Source organism: Peromyscus maniculatus, chromosome 1 (genome assembly GCF_049852395.1).
Source record: "Peromyscus maniculatus bairdii isolate BWxNUB_F1_BW_parent chromosome 1, HU_Pman_BW_mat_3.1, whole genome shotgun sequence".
Taxonomy (NCBI): domain Eukaryota; kingdom Metazoa; phylum Chordata; class Mammalia; order Rodentia; family Cricetidae; genus Peromyscus; species Peromyscus maniculatus.
This window is the reverse complement of record NC_134852.1, coordinates 117,715,437-117,736,565: the sequence shown is the minus strand read 5'-3', so window position 1 is coordinate 117,736,565 and position 21,129 is coordinate 117,715,437. Positions and strand designations below refer to the sequence as shown.

Sequence of the window (21,129 nt, the reverse complement as noted above, 5' to 3'; positions counted from 1 at the left end):
AAGTAAAAAGATAGAAAAATACAAGACAAAAGTAAGCAAAAACTTGTATGGCTCTATAAATACCAAAGTACACTTGAGGGCAAAAAATATTTTGTAAAAGACACAAAATACTGACAAAAGCTTCAAACAGTGACCAAACCACTAGATCACGGGTAAAGTGCTTGTGGTGTAAACACATAGATCAAATTCAGCTCCCCAGCATCCATGTGAAAAGCTGGGTATGGCAGTGCATACTTGGCATCTCAACACTGAAAATAGACATAGGAGGATTCTGGGCACTCAGTGGCCAGCCATGCTAGCCAACTGGTGAGTTTCAGATGAGTGAGAGACTTGTCTCAAAAACAAGGTGGACATCAATGAGATGGCCCAGTGGGTAAAATACTGGCTACACAAGCCTGAGCCTGATGACCTGAGTTCAACCCCTGGAACCAACTCCCAAAAGTTGTCCTCTGATCTCTGCAGGTGAGCTATAACATTTACACCCCACCCCACCTGTTTTGCCAACACAATAAGAATAAATAACATAAAAAATAAGGTGAAGAGAAACAAGAATATAGTCAACATTGACCTCTGGCCTCAAAAGATGCATGTATGAACACACACACACACACACACACACACACACACACACACACACACACTCACACTCACCAAAAGGCCAGAAATAAAGAGGTACTATTATTATAATTTTAACTCTATAGGAAGCAAAAGGTGATAGAACTACTGAGAAGGAACTAAAAATGCACCACCACAGTAGGAAATTCCAACCATATTTTATCAATAATTGGTATGTGAGAAATTTCAGTCACTATGAGAAAGTAAGGTGGTCACCTTCTCAAATGCACCTAGCACCTCCCTTTATAAAATCCAAGGTGTAAGAGAACACAAACCAAATTTCATGAGATAGTAAACCATCTGTAAAACAAGCCATGCCATCTGATCAGAACTGCACTGTTAAATTAACCCACTAAAAATGAAACAGAACATTTTAAAACAACACTCAAGAGTCACATTTGACATTAGAAAGATGAAAACATAGAACATCAGTATCTGTGGACACATGGCTATAGCAGTACTTCTGAGAAAATGTAAAGGCTTAAATGCATCTGGATTAGTTTATACAAAAGCCTATTTCAGGGGCACCTGAAAGTTAAAAATAGGTAAGAAGGTAGAAATTGACCATTTTTCCCAAGCTAAGTCCTAATTATTAAATGCACATTTTTTGTATTTGTTTTATTTTTATTTTTTGATTTTTCAAGGCAGGGTTTCTCTGTGTAGCTTTGGTGCCTGTCCTGGATCTTGCTCTGTAGACCAGGCTGGCCTTGACCTCACAGAGATTCACCTGGCTCTGCCTCACCGAGTGCGGGGATTAAAGGCATGCACTACCACCACCTGGCATGTTTTATTTTATTTAAATTTTTTTATTTTACATACCAACCACTGTTACTCTTCCCTCCCCTTCTTCTGTTCCCCTCCCCCACCCCCCCATTCACTCCTCATAAGGGGGTAAGGCCTCCCTTGTGTAGTCAACACTGTTTGGCATACCAAGATGGGGCAGGACTAAGGCCCTCCCCACTGCATCAAGACTGAGTAAGGCATCCTACCATAGGGAATGGGCTCTAAAAAGCCAGTTCATGTCCAGGGATAGGTCCTGGTCCTATTGCCAGAGGCCTCACAAACAGATCAAGCCATACAACTGTCACCCACATTTAGAGGGCATAGTTTGGTCCTGTGCAGGCTCCCCGGCTGTCAGTCCAGAGTCCGTGAGCTCCCTCTAGCTCATGTCAGCAGTCCCTGTGGTTTTTCCCATCACGATCTTAACCCCCTTTAGTCCCTCCTCTCTCTCTTCAACTGAACTCTGGGAGCTTGGCCAAGTGCTTGGCTGTGGGTCTCTGTACCTGCATCCATCGGTTACTGGATGTACATTTTTAACACTGAAAGACTGAAAATTACTAAAGATGAAAATACTTAGAAAATAATGGGAAAATTGAATTAAAAAGTAGAAGACAAAAACAGAGTAAGTAAAATAGAATGTTAGTGCCCAAACAACCTTGAAATGCTGACAAAGGTCCAGTGGTACCAACCAAGGAAAGGATGAATGATGTTAAAAGCGGGGACAGTGTGACTACAGACAGAAAACAGAGTAAGACTGTGAAGAAATTCAGTCAATACATTTAAAACAGAAGAAATAAATTATCAAACAAGTCTAAACAATCAGTGCATTAGGAAGAAATAGAAAATGGTGTTGGTCTCCTGGCCACTAATGTAGCTAAATGATTTCCTTCAAAGAAAATACCTGACCCAGAACACTGCATGCCACATTTCACTAAACACTGTGGATAAAAGTAGTAGATATTATACAAAATCTTCAAGAGAAGAGAAGATCCAATGCCCCCTAACTTGTTTTTAGTTTAGTTTTTAAAGACACGTTCTATGTGACTCAGGTTGACTTCCTGCCTCAACCTTCCTAGTAGTGGGATCACATGGATGTGCAACAATGTCTGGCTTTACAATTAATTTTAAAGGATTCTATATAAAACCAAATTATACAACTAGATGAACAGAGATCAAGAAAGTAAAACCACTGGTTTTAATTTACAAATATAGCTGAAAAAGATTAGAACATTATAAAACCAACTGGCAGGAAAACACACACACACACACACACACACACACACACACACACACACACACAGAGAGAGAGTCATGTGTATCTGTTTATGAAGAACAGTAGACCATGAACAAATTTTCAACAAAACTAGAAAACAGTCATATAATATAAAACATTGAAAGATGAAAGACACAATTAGGCTTAGTGCAATAAATTCAGAAAAGTCATATAATAAAATTCCATGTCCACTCAGGCTTTCAAATAGTCTAATTCGATATGTCACCTAACGGTGAAATACTTCAAAGCATTTCTTTTAAGATTAGAAACTAGTCCTAGAAAACACAATGAAACAAGTAATAAAGATGGGGTGACAGGAGACATCAAAAGAATCAGAAGGGAAAGGACTAACAAAATGGGGGCTGGGGAGGTGGTTCAGTGGGTAAAGTGTTTGGTACATAAGCATCAGGACCTGGGTTTGGATCTCTGGACCCCATGTAAAAGCTGAGTGTGTTCACATATGTTTGTGATCCTAACAACTGGGGAGGGGCAGAGACAAGCAGATCCCTAGAGCTCACTGTCCAAAAAGGCTAGTCAATCAGTGAGTGCTGGGTTCACAGAGATCCTGACATCCTGTCTGAGAAAAGATAAGAATGTAGATAGTGGTGGTGGCTCACGTACTTGGGAGGCAGAGGCAGGTGGAATTTTGTGAGTTCGAGGCCAGCCTGGGCTACAGAGTGAGATCCAGGAAAGGTGCAAAGTTACACAGAGAAACCCTGTCTCGAAAAAGCAAAAGCAAAAAAAAAAAAAAAAGAATGTAGATAACAGAAAACACTCCTGATGTAGACAACTGCCCCCTCCATCATACATATGTGCTGTCAGTTGAACACACACACACACACACACACACACACACACACACACACACACACCATGTAGACACATATCATGTACATGTACACACACACATGAACAAAATAGTCTTTATCTATCTATATATGCTACAATTGTCAATGCATAAAATGCAAGCAATCTGTGATCAAATTATTAGATACAATATGTAGAGATACTAAGTGTTGGCAAGAATACAGTATGAAATAGGTCAGATCCTACAGGCAGTACTGTAAACTGGCCAGACTACTTAAGGATGTTCTTTGACCATTCCCAGACATATTCACTAGACAAATTCTTCCTCCTATTTAGTAGGAGTATGCATAAGAATGTATAATGGCAATAGTTTCTAAAGTAGAAACATACTTAGTAATTCAACTGCATAAGTTATGGTGTGCCATACAACAGATGCTAAAACATCACCACAGAAAATAAAAGCTGGACAAGGAAGCTCATGTCTGCAATCTCAACACTGTGGGCATGGAGACATGAGAATCAGGTGTTCAATGTAATCTCAGTTCCACAGTCAGACCAAAGACAGTGTGTGTTCCAAGATACTGTCTCAAAAAAAAAAAAAAAAACAACAAAAACCCACAACAACAAATAAATTCAATTAAGTTCAAAAGACTATGGTTATGTACCTAAACATCAATTATTCTAATAACATAATAGTTAACATAGTTTACAAAATAATATAATGTTTTTAAAATAAATTTCAAAAATAGGAAAAACTAGGCAACCTATTGCTATATGGTAAATTATTTTAAAAACCAAAGGAACTGTAAATCTGAACTTCAATATATTGATTAACTCCAGGAAAGACTTGAGGGATAGTCAAGGGACATACAGCATTCTGCAAAAAAGACTGATAATGTCCTTCTCATTTAGCTAAGTTCTAAACTAGTGTTTTTTGTTATTATTTTAAAAGCATATGCATGCATTATACATGCTGTTGTCTGCATTACAGACTCCATCTAAAACAGTAGTAGTTCTCTATCTTCCTAATGCTGTGACCCTCTAATACAGGTCCTCATGGTGTGGTGAACCTAACCATAAAATTATTTTTATTGCTTATTTTATAACTGCAATTTTGCTACTATTATGAATCATATGTAAATATTTGGCATGCAGGATATCTGATATGTGATTCCTGTGAAAGGTTTGAAGAGTCATGGGCCACAGGTTGAGATGCTTTGCTTTGTTCCAATAATTATGCTATTTTGAAAGCTCTTGAGGTCTATCTCTAAGAGGCCTGGAGCTTCATCCACCCTTTGCTTCAAGAGCTCCATCCCACAGCTCTTTCTGCCATTGCTCACTCTAAGTAGTTCAAACAGCAGAGTGATTATGTGTCTGATGGGTAATGAGTAGAAAAATAATGCAGAGTGAGACTCAGTGGATTCTCACACAGACACAGCTCAGTAGACCCCAGCAATGGTTAGAATCCTGATAAGCACTTAGATGGAACTTGGCTTCCCAAGCAGAGAACACAAACCAGGGCTGTCTATAGGACTTTCCAGTCCTTCGCATCAGTGAACCAAGCAGTCCTTAGAATGTTTAGTCCCACATGTGGTGATATCCTGAGCTGATATTATCAGCTGTAACCAGCTAGAAAAACCAATTGCCAGCATCTTCACCCAACTTTGCCTTCAGTGAGGTTACACTGGCAAACTGAAATCAGGTTTGCTGGCAGTAATTCCAACACAAGAATCAGCAAATTCTATTATGTCAGCTATACTCCCCTGGGCCCTACCCTCCAGCCTGGTGACACTATCTACCAGCATACCCTTAGATATGACACAGTTGTGAAATCATATGATCATTGCTTGTGACTTGCAGAACAATGGGATGATACACATTTCACCTAGCAAGCTCTGATTATAGAGTGTGCCCACTTCATCTGTATTCAACCATGCAGAACACACACACTAGACATCCCTTACATCCTTTCCTGTCTGGGCAGAATTACATACTTACCTCTTTCAATCTGTAAATGGTCTGATGCTCATGGAAAATATAGGGGAATTCCCAAATTGGCTACCACAAATTGCTGGAAATAGCTTTGTAAGTAAAATTTAATGGAAACATAGGCTTTAAAGTATTAATTTTTTTAATGGCCTATGTTATACTATGTCCCTTTCTGAACACAATCTATCCATGCTGGCAGAAAGGGGTTCTCCTAACTTCTACTGTCACCAGGAGAGAAACTGTGACACTCTCTCTCAGGAAGAGTCTGAGAGGATCACAGAAAGCCTCTGAGCCACCAGCCAAGAAGCAGACCACCAAGAAAGAGATTTCTGATGTGTCTTGGGCCTATTTGCCCTGGAGCCAGTAATAAATGTCAAGTGCATGGGCCTGTAGTCAGTGTTCCTGATGAGCACCAAACTCAGGCTTTCTGAAATGTTGACCTCCTGCCAGGAACTGTCCTCTCTCTCTTGACTAAGAAAAATCTCCACCAATGTCCATTATATTATTACTGCACTGGTTTCCATGGCTGAGAGCAAAACCCATCATTTTTGCACTCAATAATTTCAATTTTATTTCTCCCCAGGAAATTATGAAGATTAAATTTTATTTCAATGTGAGTATTTATAAAGTTCACACTCTTTCCAGAGGAATAAAACTTAACAGAGATTAATTGGTTCATGGGTTTACCACTACATAACATCTTCAAGTCCAGTATCCCTAGAGCCTCACCAAATGAGTCCTTCATGGGAACTTCATTTTATTCACTATCTTAATAAGATAAAAGACTTGAAATATCATGTGGTACACATCTGCAATCACAATTCTCAGGAGGCCAATGCAGGGGATTGCCAGTGCTAGGCTAGCCTGCTCTACAAAGTGAGATCCTATCTCATGAAAGTAAACTTATATATCTTATTTTTAGACACTATTCTGGAGGTGTGGTGCTAGTCAGAAACAAGTTAAACCTGGCTTTTGCATTTAACAGCACAGTCGGCCAGGGAAGAAATAAAACTGAACAAATGAACAGAAGAAAACAGTGTATGTAATGGTAGTACAAAGTGACATTGAAAGCAAATATCAGAGACTTTTTCCAATCCGGGACACAGAAAGTTTAGCTTATAGATGGGGCATAAGAACTTGGTAGGAGTAGCAGGCGAAGAGGACAGAGAGGTAAACCAACATAGCCCATCATGTGAACTAAACAGAATGACTGCTGTAAAGCAATCCTAATCCACACTCAGCTGATACTCAGCTATGAATCCCTGGCTGAATCTCTTAATGGGGCATCCATCTGAGGTTCATCTGCCAAATGAAGAAATTAGATTGTAGGATTTGTAGAGTTCTATTAGATGGCAAAACAAACATAATAAATAGATGGTGTTCAGTTACTGTAAGTAAAAATAAGGTTTTTTTTTTTTTAAAGAAGCTTCAAGCATCACAGCAGTTTCCAGCATTAAGGTAAGTATTCACAGAAACCCCTCCAGATAAGAAGTAACACTAGCTTACAAAATTCTTCTAAGTGTGCAGCACAGCTAATGAGGCAAAAATAGAATTTTTCAGTGACCGGAAACAATAACTATGAATCCACCGAGTAAGTAAGCCCTGGAGCTGGGGTTGGAAGGAGGGGAATGTGCTCTAGTGTTTAGCTCCTGGTATTCAAAGGACCGTGAGACAGTCCTGCTTAAAGCTAGATTTCCAAATCCCAGGTCACATTGTTAAAAGATGAGTGAAACAGGTAGATATTGGGATACATCCTATCTTGGACTTAACCTAGAAAAAGGAGGGGAAAAAAGCATCTCTGTAACCAGTTTCCAACCAATAGCACATACTGCCAACCGCCCAAATCTCTAAAGCTCAGGATTTTTTTTTTAAACTGTTCACTTTTACATCTTATAGACTCAATCTCAAATCATGGTTGGAGGAATGTATTTAAATGCACACATTTTTATAAAGTTTCAAGCTAGATAATTTTATAGCTACAAATAAAATAGGCAGTAAGACCTGATGAGTCATTAGCCAATAGAAATGCCAAGAAAAAGAGCCAGAGATGCTCAAATCTCAACTGGAGCCACAAGGAATAAAATACAAAAGCAACCACATATAAAATACATACATACATATATGCATACACTTATAAATGTATACATAGCTATGCATGTATGTATGTGTATGCATGTGAATGTATAAAAGAAATGGAAACTATATTGAGGGGGAATAAGATGATCAAATAAATTTAAAAAGTACAAAAATGTCAAATAATGGGAAAAAATAAATGGCTAAGAATTTTCCAGAATTAGAGAAAAGATACTCAGATTCAGGACTAAATCCTGATCAGGATAAACAAAAAGAAATGCCTAATAGCAATGTTGTAATTACAGTATAGAACACTAAGAAGGAAAGGAAGATCTAGAGATCAATAAAAGGGAAAACTGACATACGCAGTAGTAAATGGCACACTAAATATTGACTTTAAAAAGAAAGTTAGGAAACAATGGAATAATTACCTCACATCCCCCAAATCAAAGTAACAGAGTTTTATTCACCTAAATTTTATTCCCAGAAAAGTAGCCTTCAAAGAATAACCTCAAAACAAAGACACTTTTGGGAGTGTTGGGTTTGACTGGAGGCTATGGCCAGTCTACAGACTTTCCAAGAAACAGACATCCCAGTTTCCCTCTCCTCACTCCTTTGTTGTCTGAACCCTGGGAGAAGCCAAACACCAAGGGAGGTTTTACAGCATGGAGAGAGAGAGAGAGAGAAATAAAAACCTGAGGCCTCCAGGGGCACCAAGCAGGAATGAATGGAAGATCCAAAATAGTCCTTCAACTAAGGTGATGAAGTAAAAACTACCTTGCTTTCAGAGCAAACAAGAACAGCACATGAGAACTCCATGTACCAGTCAACATCTTTCAATGCAGGATACATCAGCAAACTGAACTCAGCAGTGAACAGAAAAGGTAACACATCAAAGCAAGTTTGGATTAATCTAGGAATATAAGATTGAGTGAAAATTAGAAAACTGATCAATATAATGGACCATCATAGTAGATTAATACAGTTATTTCAGTAGATTATATAGTTATAGCATTTGAAAAAGGGACAACCTTTCATGATGTAACTCAGTCCACTAGGAACAAAAACAGACTTTTATTTAGCACAAGGTTTAACTATGAAGCTCAAGTTGGCCTCAGATTTATAATTCTCTTGCTTCAGTTTCTTGAGTGCTGGAATTGATGGTGTGAGATACCATACTTGGCAGAGAAATGCCTCCTGGATATCTTGAAGGTGCCCACACAATACCTCTAGGAAAAAAAAATCATACTCTACAGGAATGTAAAGACATTCTATCTAAAATATGCAACAAGTCAAAGATGCCTGCCCCCATATTTACTAGTTCAAACCCTACTGGATATCCTAGTTTGTACATTAAGCAACAACAACAAAACCAAAAAAACTAAGAAATAAAAGGTACAGACCAGAAAGCAGCAAAACCATCATAATTCATACATGACTGATTATTTACAGAGAAAATTCAGAAGCACCTATAAGAATTAAGAATTTCACAAGAGAAACATACAAATGTTCACTTACACACCTGTAATAGTCATAAAATGCTATTTGAGAAGTTATCATTTAAGGTAACAAAAATAGGTAGCTAGCAACAAATCTGACAAGACCTGGCAGGAACTTTATGTAGAAAAACCACAAATCCTGAAGGCAAGGCTTCAAATAAAGCTTACATAAATGGAAAGAACACTGTGAATGCAAAGATGTGAACTTGCCTTAAACTGCTCCATAGACTTCACACACTCCAAAATCAGACAAGATCATTTACTCATGCTAGGCAAATGCTCTATCCAATCCCTCGAGGACAAAACATGTAATGTAATGTCAGTGCTGAACAAATGCATTTAAAAAATATTTTCAATTGAATTTGAGGATTCAGAGTCCCTGGGAAGTCCACAGAATTGTATCAGCGTATGGATAAGACAAATTGAAAATGAAAGGGAGAAAATTCTAACTTTTAAAAAACTATTTTCCTGTGATCTGGTTCTTAAAATATAGTGATATAAGATCCTAAAAGGAAGAATTTTTGTTTGACAATGCAGCTTTAAAAATTATGTGAAAAATCAAGTATCAGTGAAAACTAAACCAAGAGAAGTTTTTGTTTTTTTAGATGATAAGGTGCATTATGGAATAAGAGCATTTGGCAAACTATGCAATGTGAAGGTGCAGTGCAGCAGAGCAATGGAGAGGAAAAGGAATCCAGAAGCAGATTCTTCTTAAATGAAAATCCACATATGACAGAGCATGCACTGCCATGCACATCACTGGGGAAACACTCCAGAAAATTCCATATCGACCTAGAAGAATAAATCTGGGGTGTGTCATAAATGAACTGGAGTTGAATCCTCTAGTGTAATGGTAGTTTGGGATGGGGCATTTGAACAGTGGTTGGATTTAGAGGAAATCCTGAGTGTGGGGCTCCGTGGTGGAACTAGTGTCCTTAGGTTAGTGCTCAGGCTCTCTTCAGCAGTGAGGATGTTGGGAAGGCAAGATGGGAGAGAGTGCCATCAGCTGTGAGCCTTGCTAACACCTTGAGTTTAGACTTCTTGGGCTCCAAAACTGTAAGAAATCAATGTCTGCTTAGATGCTTTTCCTGTGGGATCTTGTTATGGCAGCCAGAGCAGACCAATTCAAGATGCCTCTGTTATATGATGAAAAAAAAAAACACTATTCTGGGAAGACAGAAATTACATTTGATAAATACATATGTATAGGAACAATTTAAAAGGTAGGACAGAGGCCATAAATTTGAGAAAGAAAGGTGGGGGCAGTATACAGAAGAGGTAGCAAGGAGGGAAGGAGAAAATCATATAGTTATATTTTAATTTCAGAAAATAAAGATGTCAAAACTTTAAAACTTTTGGCCATGCAGGGTAGCATCCTTCTGAACCTACAGCACTCAGGAGACAGAAGCACACATATCATTACAAGTTTGAGGCTAGCTTGATTTACTCTCTATAGTGAGTTCAAGGTCAGCCAGGGATACATAGTGAAAAATCTATCTCAAACACAAGCAAACAAATCCTACAAACTCAAAAGCTTGCAATAGAAAATTATGGAGAAATATATTAACAACATACCAAGATTCTTAACGAAGACACAGCCATGCTAGTTTACAACAGAAAACATTGATACATTTTACAATATCAGGCATAAGAATTTCTATTAAAAGTTACCATGGAGTCCAGACAGATTAGCTCAGTGGGTAAAGGGAGGGGCTGAACAAGTCTGAAGACCTGAGTTCCACCCCCAGAACCCATGTAAAAAGCAGGATGGTAGCATGTATGTAATCTCAGCAGTCCTACAGGGAGATGGGAGACAGGCTCAAAGCCAGCTTAGCCTACAGTATGAAGCACAGGAGCAACCAAAAGAGACCTTGCCCTATGAAGCTAGAACGAGTCCCCCCCTCCCCCCCCGGCCCTGCCCGAGTTGTCCATTCACCTCCATGCTTGACACATGTAAGTACCCATTCACCCCTCCACACACTAATAAAAATTGTTACAAATATAAGTTACCACAGAGTTAATACACATACCACCATAAACTGACAGATGACTATAGTGCATATAACTAACATAGACTTACATACAGACTATAAAAAGAACTTAGATCATCATGGAGGAGAAAGCAGCAGAAGAGTGTGCTGAACAGCCTTTCACAAGAAAGGAAGCCAGAATGACAAATAAACACATAAAAAGATGATCAACCTTGGCAGCCAAGAAAAAAAGCAGTCATGGCGTTTCACATGGATACACATACACCCTAACCAGCATGAGGAGAGCAAGAGTTGGTGAGAAAGTGGAGCCCTGGAAATGGTGACATCTCACCAGCAGGGGACCTACTTGAGGAGCCACTGTGGAAAGGGCCTTGTAACTACTTGGAAATGTTGAACAACTGTATCTGAACTTCAACAGGGAATACACTCTAAAAAACAGTGGCACTGAGAACCAACAGACGAACATAAAGTCATTCTCTGTTATGCTATTCTGAACCACAATTAATAAACTGAATGTCATCATCATTGTAAGAATACTAAGGGGCTGGAACAAAGTCTCCATAGTTAAGAACACTTACTGCTCTTGCAGAGGCCCAGGTTCAATTCCCAGGACCCACATGGGGACTCTTAACTGCCCGTACCTCCAGCAATGATGCCCTCTTCTGACCTTCACAGGTACCAGGCACAGACACACATGTAACCAAAACACATTTACCCATAAAATAAAAATCAGTGGATAAAATTCTTCCAGAAAGAATGCTTATTTGTCATATATTAGAACAATGGAATATTGTATACAATGAAAATACACAAATCACATCCACTGCATTGACCTCTATTGTTAAATATCATAATTCATGTTGAGTATAAAAGAAGAGATATGAAAAGAAGGAACAAAACTTCAACACACACATACACGTGTCACAATATAAGTAAAATTCAGGATAGTGGAAGGGACTATGGCAACAGAATACCAAGAGTAAAAGTATGAGTCTGTTCTCTTCTTCATCTGCTTCTTTCATGCCTGCCCATTTACCTACTCTCTCATTGTTCTGCTGGTGTACATTATACACAGGGTATTTCATGCTTCTACATCATAGAAGCAAAGCTGTAGTGAATCTCAGATCTCTGTTCTCAGTTTCTGGACACAGTCACATTAAAAATTACGAGGCAGATTATGAAACAATCTGTAATTCCACTCATAGTACCTCCCTTCTCCTATGGCCATCCAAAAGCCTGGGTAAATGCTTCATGAGGAATCACACATTCTTCTTAATTCTTCTGCAATCCAGAATTTTCTAACAATGATCCAGAAACTCTTAGTTCTGGAAGAGGGCTGCAATGGTACTGATCTTATGGCTAGAAGGTCTCTGTAGCCTGACACCATATTCCTGTCCTTTTTGAGGAGACCTTTCCCCCATGGACCTGCCTCACCTGGACTATGGTCAGCCTCTGTGTACACACTGTTGCTCTCTCCACAAAACCCCTAGATGGCAACTTCCAGGATCCCCACTGAGCTACCTAGAACTTCTCTAGCTAGTTTTCGGCTCCATTTGCCAGATCATTACAAAAGAGTCTGTCTGGATGGTGTGAACAGTGCCTCCCTACCCAAGCCTGAGATCAGACCTCATCAGAGCTCATCATCATGGCTGGGTTCTATACCCATATATATTTGTTAAATGCCCCAGGGGGTGCTATTCTGGGGACACTCAATCTTACTATGAACATCCTTTCTATTTCATTCATTTAATTCTCCTCAGTTGCCTCCTGATTTTGGTAGCTGGGATTTGAAGATAATCCTTGCTCTCCTCAGCATCCATTTTTGAGTTTACAAATGTTATTCAAAATGAAGAGGTCTGTTTCTTCCACAATATCCCAAATCACTCTAGCTTTATTAACAGCTGTTCTCTCCACTTTCTCTTCCTTTCAAACATGAAGATGGAGCCCACCATGACCTTGGCCACACTTTCCTTACCTAGATAGCATGACAGAGCTGGCACAGGTACTTCAGGACACGTGGAGAGAACTACTAAGGTGTGAGGAAGTTCCCAGATCACAAATATGTCTAAGGGCTGAAGAGTGGCTTGTGGGTATTTGGTCCTGGGGTACAGATTTTGGGGTCTCCTTCTTTGGCACAGTGAGTCTCTGACTCACTCAAGGCTCAGTCCCAAATTATATCTGTACCTGAGCCAGAAAGTGACTTGGTCCCTCTGGATGCCAAGGTGAAGAGGGCACCACTGGCCTCAAGAAAAGGCACTAAGAGTAGCCTCGGGGAATCTCAACAGGCATCTTGAAAGCATCACTTTCCCAAGAAAGTCCAGTTTTGCCGAGTCTGGAGCTTTAGGGCAGTTCAGCAGGGAGTGACAAGGATGTAAATGGAGGAAAAGCATCCCATGGGATCCCATGTTTGAAATGTAAACATGGCTACGTAGACTCTTGGCCTCTCCTAAGTCTGACATGAGAATTGACCTTTTGTGGATCAGTTCTCCCTTCTTTTCAGACTGACTCCCTTATAATTTTAATTAATGAGTATCATGTTTGAAATTACAATGCTAACTCTTCTCAACCACTTCCTAGTTCAGGGTTAAAATCAAGGATTTGGTCCTGAAAGCACTGTTAAGCCAATAGGAGAGTCCAGACATGGACCTGGTGCTGTCAATCACGCAATGGACTTTCAGCTGTAGAATACAGTGAACAGGAGGTGGAGACCCAGTTAGTACAAACTGAAATGGCTCTTAAGAAAGTGTTGTGAGGACTGATAGAGAAGAGCTAAGAAAGAGGAAAACTGATTCCTTAATAGTTTTAGCAAATGATTTTTGTCTATATCAAAATCAATACTGTTTAAAAACCTATCCCTCCATTGATACAAAGAGCTTTTAAAACAACAGTATCATTGTCACTTTCATAGTTTGCTCCCAAATAACATAATGTGTAAGCAGTCTTGCTGTGAAAACCAAGAAGCAACCCCTCCACACCAAATGAAGCAATGCCAGACTCACGTTGGTGACATACTCGATATCCTTCCAAAGGATGCACTCCCTGGGGAAATCAGCCAAGTCGAAGAAGTGGTCCACCACCACTTGACCAATCAAATCATGGCGAGAGAACCTGTCAAAGTCATACACAGAGAAGTGAAGCTTCCGAGCTTCAAGGTCATTGTAGGGAACAGGAAATAAAAACACCTCATCAAATACAGGGTTTAGGGTCTTCCTGTGAACTTTAGTCTGGTGTTTTGTTTTCCGGTCAGGAAGCAAGTAAATCTTGACGTAAGGATCTGAGGTCCCAGAGAAGTCCTTGGCGGGCAAGTTGACAGCTTTGTGGATCTTCACGATGAGCTGTTCCAAGTCACAGTCATATTTTAAAATGAAGTTCAGCTTCCCGCAGGCCTTGCTGTTACTCCTCCTCCCGTCGTCATTGTCCAGGGACCTCTGCTTATATAATTCTGGTTTAATTCTGCCAATCCCAGTCAACTGCTCCTGCCTCTGAAGCTGCTGGATATTAAAGTCCGGGTTCGACAGGTTCAGTTGTCTTCGGATTGAGTTATGCCTTAAATGAAGAGCAAGACACAGCAGAGTTATAACCTCATTAGCTATCTGTCTTTCAGAAACTAGTGCCTGGAATGTCAGTGTGCTGTCGTATTTTGAGTAGTGCTTATGTCCATGTCTGTGTCCACCCCCTACTTTTTTTTTTTTTTTTTGCCTAAACTGAAAATGTTCATCAGGTGAGTAATGTGAGTAAAGATGCTCCCTACAGCTTTAGGCTAAAAATTGAGGCTTGGTAACAGGAAATGAACTTCTGCACATGTGACCCAAAAGTTTTAAAGGTTTTCATGCACTTTCTAAATGGTCTAATGTGCATTAGAGCCTATCTGGCTCGTAGTATGTGAAGATTTGCATGAACAAGCTTCTTTAAGAAGAAAATTACTCACTTTTAGATTATATCCCCAAATTGAAACAACTGGCTATGTGTTGTGTTAGAAAGAATGCATCTTACTCAAGCTGGGTGTGGTGGCTGATGCCTGTAATTCTAGCACTTGGGAGGCAGAGATGGAACATTTACCACTGAGTTAAAGTCAGCCTCGACTGGAAAGTGAGACACAGCCTCAGAAACCAAGCCAAAGATAGCTTTCTCTATATTACATGAAATTTTCTACTACTGGCTTACAGCTTTATAAAGACACAAATTCTTACTCGTTAAGATAAAATTATTTCATTGTGGGAATAGAGATTTTACTATTGTAAAGACTTATAGGACCAGGGTATGCATGCTTGCAAAGGATTATGGTGCCTCTGTCAGGAAAGAGACCATGCTGTCTGCTGTTTCACATTTGTTATCAGCAAGTGAGAGTTTTTTTCCTAAAAATTTATTATGTATGTGTATGTGCATGTGCATGTGTGTGTGTGTGTGTGTGTGTGTGTGCGCGCACATGTGTCTAAGGGTGTTCATGAAAGCCGTAAGCTCACACCCTCTGAGCTAGAATTACAGGTGGTTGTGATCTACCGAATATGAGTGCTGGGCCCAAATTCCAGTCCTCTGAAAGAACAGCAAGTACTCTTAACTGCTGACCCATCTCTCTAGGCTCAAGAAGTTTCACTTCTGAAAGAAACACTCTTGACAAGAAATTAAAGATGAGCGACCATAAATTAGAGATAAATTAAGGAAGGTTAGATGCTGATATTAGCACATTAGACTTTGCTAATGGACTCTAGTCTTCACCTCTAAGCTTGAGTTAGAAGTTTTTCTAAAGTTCCCCTTAAGTCCTGTCTCATCTGAATTGGTCCTCATAAGGAGGAAGAAGCAATCATTACAGACATGGCTGGTTATTTAACTGCTTTTTTTTATGTGGTGCTAGAGAGTGAACTCAGGGCCTCCTACCTGCTACATAAATGCTCCTCTAACTGAATTCTAAGATCCAAGTTTACTTTTTACTTTTTCCTCTGATACAAACTCTCAACAGTTTCTCTGGCTGTCCTTAAACTCACTCTGTAGTCCACATAGGCCTTGAATGTGTGGTCCTTGTTCTTCAGCCTCTAGTAGGCCCCTCTTGCTGGTATTATAGGTCTGCATCAACAGGCCTAGCATAAGGCTGTACCAAAGGTTACTTTTTTTTGTTTTTAGCTCAGAGTGCTGACTATATGCTAAATAGTCAGTCAATAACCTGAATTAAAATAGTGTCTCTAGTGGAAAGTGACAGGGACATCTGAGTTGTCTCTAATGGACTGGTGACTGGTTGGAGAGGCAGAGCAGATACTTGGAATTGCTTTCCTTTCCTTTCTTGAGACTACCTTATGAAATAATCATGTGAAAATGGGATTTACACACCCAAAACATTGAAACCATTCTGTTCTTTATAGCTCAGATCTCACACTGAACATCTCAACTCATCCTAAAATAGCCCATGGTCACTAATCACCCATATAGCACCCCAAGATTGTGTCACAGAAGGATCACTTGTACCTGTCACATTCAACACAGCCCACACCAAACAGACATATCCCGGGTATAAAAATGGCCAGACGTGCAAAGACTGCGGTCTGAAGGCATCTGCTGCATTATAATTTCTTCCAGAGAAATCCAGAATGTTAAAGGTATTTTTTGTGCCTAATGATTTAGGAGAGGTCAGAAAGACAGGACATGCTTTTAAGTGACCAAACTGGCTGTCCATTAGTGTAGCCAGGTCACTCCCTCATCCAGAAGTGGAGCCGCTGTGGAGCTAGAACAGAGCTTTAATCTTGCTCTGCTGGACTTTGTGTGCAAGAGGGACTGGCACAGAGTAACAGGCATCATTCCCTAGGCAGAAACCAGAAGAGTTAAGGGTACCAGCTACATTTTTCTGCTCTTCATCTTTCTTTTCAAGTTAGATCCAGTCATCTATACTTCAGTGAAGTCATTTTATACCATTCTGGCTAAGGACTAGTTAGTAGGACTAACAGGTGATACTAGTTAGTGGTACTCTTTATGTAATAAATTACACCCTTGATAGCCACTGGGTGTGGCCTTGGGATGTGGTTCACTTGGTAGAGCGCTTGCCTAACACTCACCACGCACTGTGTTCAGTCTCAGCACAAACTAAAGCTGGGCATGGTGGTGCGTGCCTGTCATCCTAACACTCAGGAGGTACAGGTTAGGAAGCTTCCAAATCCAAGGTCATTCTTGACTACAAGGCAAGTTGGAGGCCAGTGTGGGATACATGAGACCACTTCTCAGAGACAGCCCCTGAGTGCTTCTACTCAGGACTTGAGTCTGATTGAACCAGCACTGGGCCCAGTCACTGTGCCACACTCTTCCTGGGTTTCTGCTAAGCAGACTCTGCATAGCAGGTTTACTTCATGTTTTTATAGTTCTGGCTGTAGATTCATCACAGAAAAATTTTGTCTGCACCCCTGTCTGTAGAACTAACCTATGGAGCACATTTAAATTTAAATTAGAAATAAACAGAACTAACCAATGGAGCACATTTTAATTCAAATTTTAAGTAAATGGATTTACCTACTTAATAGTGGAACATATTCTGTTCAACATATGCATTCCCTTAGACAAAATCTGGAGATATTAGTATTACATGTTCGGCTCTTCCTAATCACAATGGAGTACCAGTTGGTAAAGGGAGAGGGCTGGAGAGGACATTATGGAGACATTTGTACTTCAAAGGCAGAAGCCAAATCTCATCCCTGAATGTGCAGGAAGACCCATTCCAAATTCCAAAGCAAATTCTGTCAGTAAAGTGCTTGCCTTGAACATACAAAAATCTTACTTCAGGGGGATGAAGCTATGGCTCAGTGGTTAAGAGCATTTACTGTTCTTGCAGAGGACCTGGGTTCAATTCCCAGCACCATGTGGCAGATCAGCAACTTCAGTTGCAGGGGATCTAACACCCTTTGCTGACCTCTTCAAGCACCAGCATACACATGGTATACACATGTACACACATATACAATGCTCACATACAGAAAACAAGATAAACAAATCTAAAATAAAATAAAATTTAAGAAATTAAAAAGAACCCGAGTCCACCTTTCAGAATCTTTTTTAAAAAACTATATTTCATTCTTTTATAACAAAACACAAAAGCTGGGTGTGGCAGCACATATTTGTAATCCCAGCACTGGGAAGTTGGAAATAGGTAGATCACTGGGGTTCAATGGCCAGGCAGCTTAGCCTACTTGATGAGTTCCATACCATGGAGAGATCCTGTCTCACAAGAAAAGATGGTAGATAGTGCCCGAGGAAAAACAGTTGAGGTTGTCCTCTGACCTCTACATAGACATGCATGCATGCATGCACACACCCACACACATACATACAGCACACACTGTAAATATTCTTCTAAACAATTCAGTCACAAATATGTGTATTACTGCATAACATATATTTTATATGTTAATTCATGCCTACTAAAATTTCTCTCCAGAATTACTAGTGGGGAAACAGTTGAATCTCACCATAGGGCAATAGATTAAATCTGTGTGTGTCTGTGTCTCTATGTTACATCTATGTCTCTGTTTCTCTGTGTGGCACTCATGTGTATCTATGTCTGTGCATCTCTGTATGTGCACATGTATTTGTGTGTATGACTCTGTGTACATGTGTGTCTCTGTGTCTGTGTGACACACCCACAGAACAGAGAGGTCCAAAAGAGCCAGAGAACCAGTGTAACTCACAACTTGCCTGCATTGCTGCTAATATTCTGTGGGCTGAGAAATCAGAGCAGGGATTTGTGCCCTGGGGACACAAAGGAAAAGATGAGGTAAAGGAAATGGAAAATCAATATTCCATAGCTCTCGAGGGCAATTCAGATGGAGGCAGGAGGAAAAGGTAAGTCTAAAACAGACAGGAGAGACAGAGGACAGTGTTCTGATCTGCAGCCCCACACTGGGTGCCATGCTTCCAAATGACCTCCAGGGTAGTATACAAGAGGTTCCTCAGGGAGAGTCTAGAATTCTAGTGTCTCTTCGTGACACCGGGACAGTTAGTGACTGTGGTAAGGAGGACTTTCTCTAAAACACAATCTTCTACCTTCGGAGTACTCAGGATTTAATGCACATAATGAATGGAGGCAAAGGTGGAGAGATGGCTCAGAGGTTAAAAGCACTTGCCGCTCTTTAAGAGGATCTAGTACAGGTCCTAGATACCATGTTGTGACTCACAGCCATCCGTAACTCCAGTTCTAGAGGCTCTTCTAGTGAAGAGTATGTCAGTACCATACACTTGTGTAATGAACATACATATAGGCAAATACTCATACACATAAAATAAAAATAATCTTAAGAAACACACACACACAAGCACACACACACACACACACACACATACACACACACACACACACACACACACACACACACACACACACACACACACACACACACACACACACACACAAACATAGGGAGGAAAAGGTAAGTTCCAAGGATGATGGGTCCCAGAATTGAGAGACAGCCTCCTTTGTAAATAAGCCACACCCTAACGCTGGCCCTGAGAAGCTGGCTGCCAGGATTTCAGCTTTCTCCAGCTCCAGTTCTCTCAGGGCCAGAAGATGCTGCTTCTTTTCATGGAGGAGGCAAGGAAAAGAACTTAAAAACTGTTCTTAGCTATCCCAGACCTCAGCTGAACCTGGAAGAAGTCTGGATTTAAAGATACTTAACACAGTTTGTACAGCAGTTTTCCTGTGATACACGAGCAAACACATCCAGCCTTGGGATGAGCCCCAGCCACAGGGCGGGAGGGGTAAGAAGCCCCAGGGCAAAGGGACTTTGCTTTCTCCCCTTTCCTTTAATGGAAACTAACTAGTTCCAGCTCTAAGGTCAGTCCCTGAAGTATCGCCACAGTGCCAACCATTTTCATTAGATCTGAAGGAGATCTTACTGCAATTTAACAGATGAGAATGTGGAACAGACAGTAGACAGAAAGGTGATAAGTGGCCCGGCAGGTGAAGGCTCAGTTCTCCAGGAGTTCTGAAGTACAACAGGTGGGGATAAATCATGACTACAGGTTAGAGAATCTGGGAAGAAAGAAAGAATAAAAAGGCCCTGGCTCAGGAAGGTTTTATGGAAGAGATGAAAGTTGAGCTGGCTTTGCCTCAACTGTGTTCTCTTGCAAAACGATACTGGAGACTTCACTAGGAAAACAACTCCAAGGATGTTCAGTTCAGTAGCCCCAGTCGCTTTCTCTGGGTTTCCTGAGCTACCATGGACAAAGTACACACTCTTTTATGCTCCTTCATCTCTATGACCTCCTCTCAAGAGATGAAACCTGACCTACTTTCCCCACAGGCTTCAGGGGCCAAAGGGAGAAAAGAGGGAGGCAAACTGAACCTCAGAACTACCTTGTGGGCAACAAAGTTCAGAAATAATGAGACAAGACCCCATTCTCCCCTGAAACTCTATGTGATGGAGAGAAGAGTTGGCCTGTTCTAAACCAGACAAACAAGAGACATCCTGGATAGAGGGAGACACGTCAACAAATAGCAAGGGAAGGAGGAAGTGGCAATCCGAGGCTTTGGGGGCTTCTCTCAAGAATGAGATAATGAAGATGAAGGGATCTGCTTGGAACCAGTAGACCAACTGTTTAAGTACAACTAGATACTCAGAAGTGTGGCGTATTCCCTCCCACCCACTCCCAAGTTACACAGGCTTCAAACCTTGGTGCCACTTTCAAATACACTTCTCTTTCTTATGTAGCAGTTATCAACCATGTCTTCCCATTCCCAAGTGCACCCAGATCAGACATTCCTTCATCACTGCAGGCCTGAATTGGTCCCTCATGCTTAGCCTTCACCGACCCCACAGATCTTATGCATAAGTTTAATCTCTACAGACTTGAGCATTTCAACCTGTGTGATTGGTGCTCTTCTTTGGGGCCTTTGAGAAGAGAGCTGTGTTTTCTTTGTCTGCTAAAAAAAAATACTGGTACCCACCATAGTATTTTCCACATAACAGATGTTTAATATGCATGTTTAGAGTAAATGCATTACTGCCATGGATAAAACACCTTCTTATAATTAAATATTAGTAGGGAAATATGCATTTAAATGTAGTTTTTTGGGTTTTATGGGAATTCAGAGGTCTAGGTAACTTTAATTTTCAAAATCATCCATTTATTA

The 21,129-nt window shown here is 40.4% G+C and overlaps 1 protein-coding gene across 2 annotated transcripts in view; it reads right to left on the bottom strand.

The window, feature by feature from the left end:
* The window catches only part of LOC102921805 (synaptotagmin-9), a 186,117-nt gene that overhangs the window by 102,168 nt on the left and 62,820 nt on the right, over positions 1–21,129 (bottom strand). For both annotated transcript variants that reach the window (XM_006991769.3, XM_076549814.1), the window contains exon 3: positions 14,027–14,573. In XM_006991769.3, the coding sequence (XP_006991831.1) occupies positions 14,027–14,573 (547 nt within the window). The remainder of the gene's footprint in view (positions 1–14,026; positions 14,574–21,129) is intronic.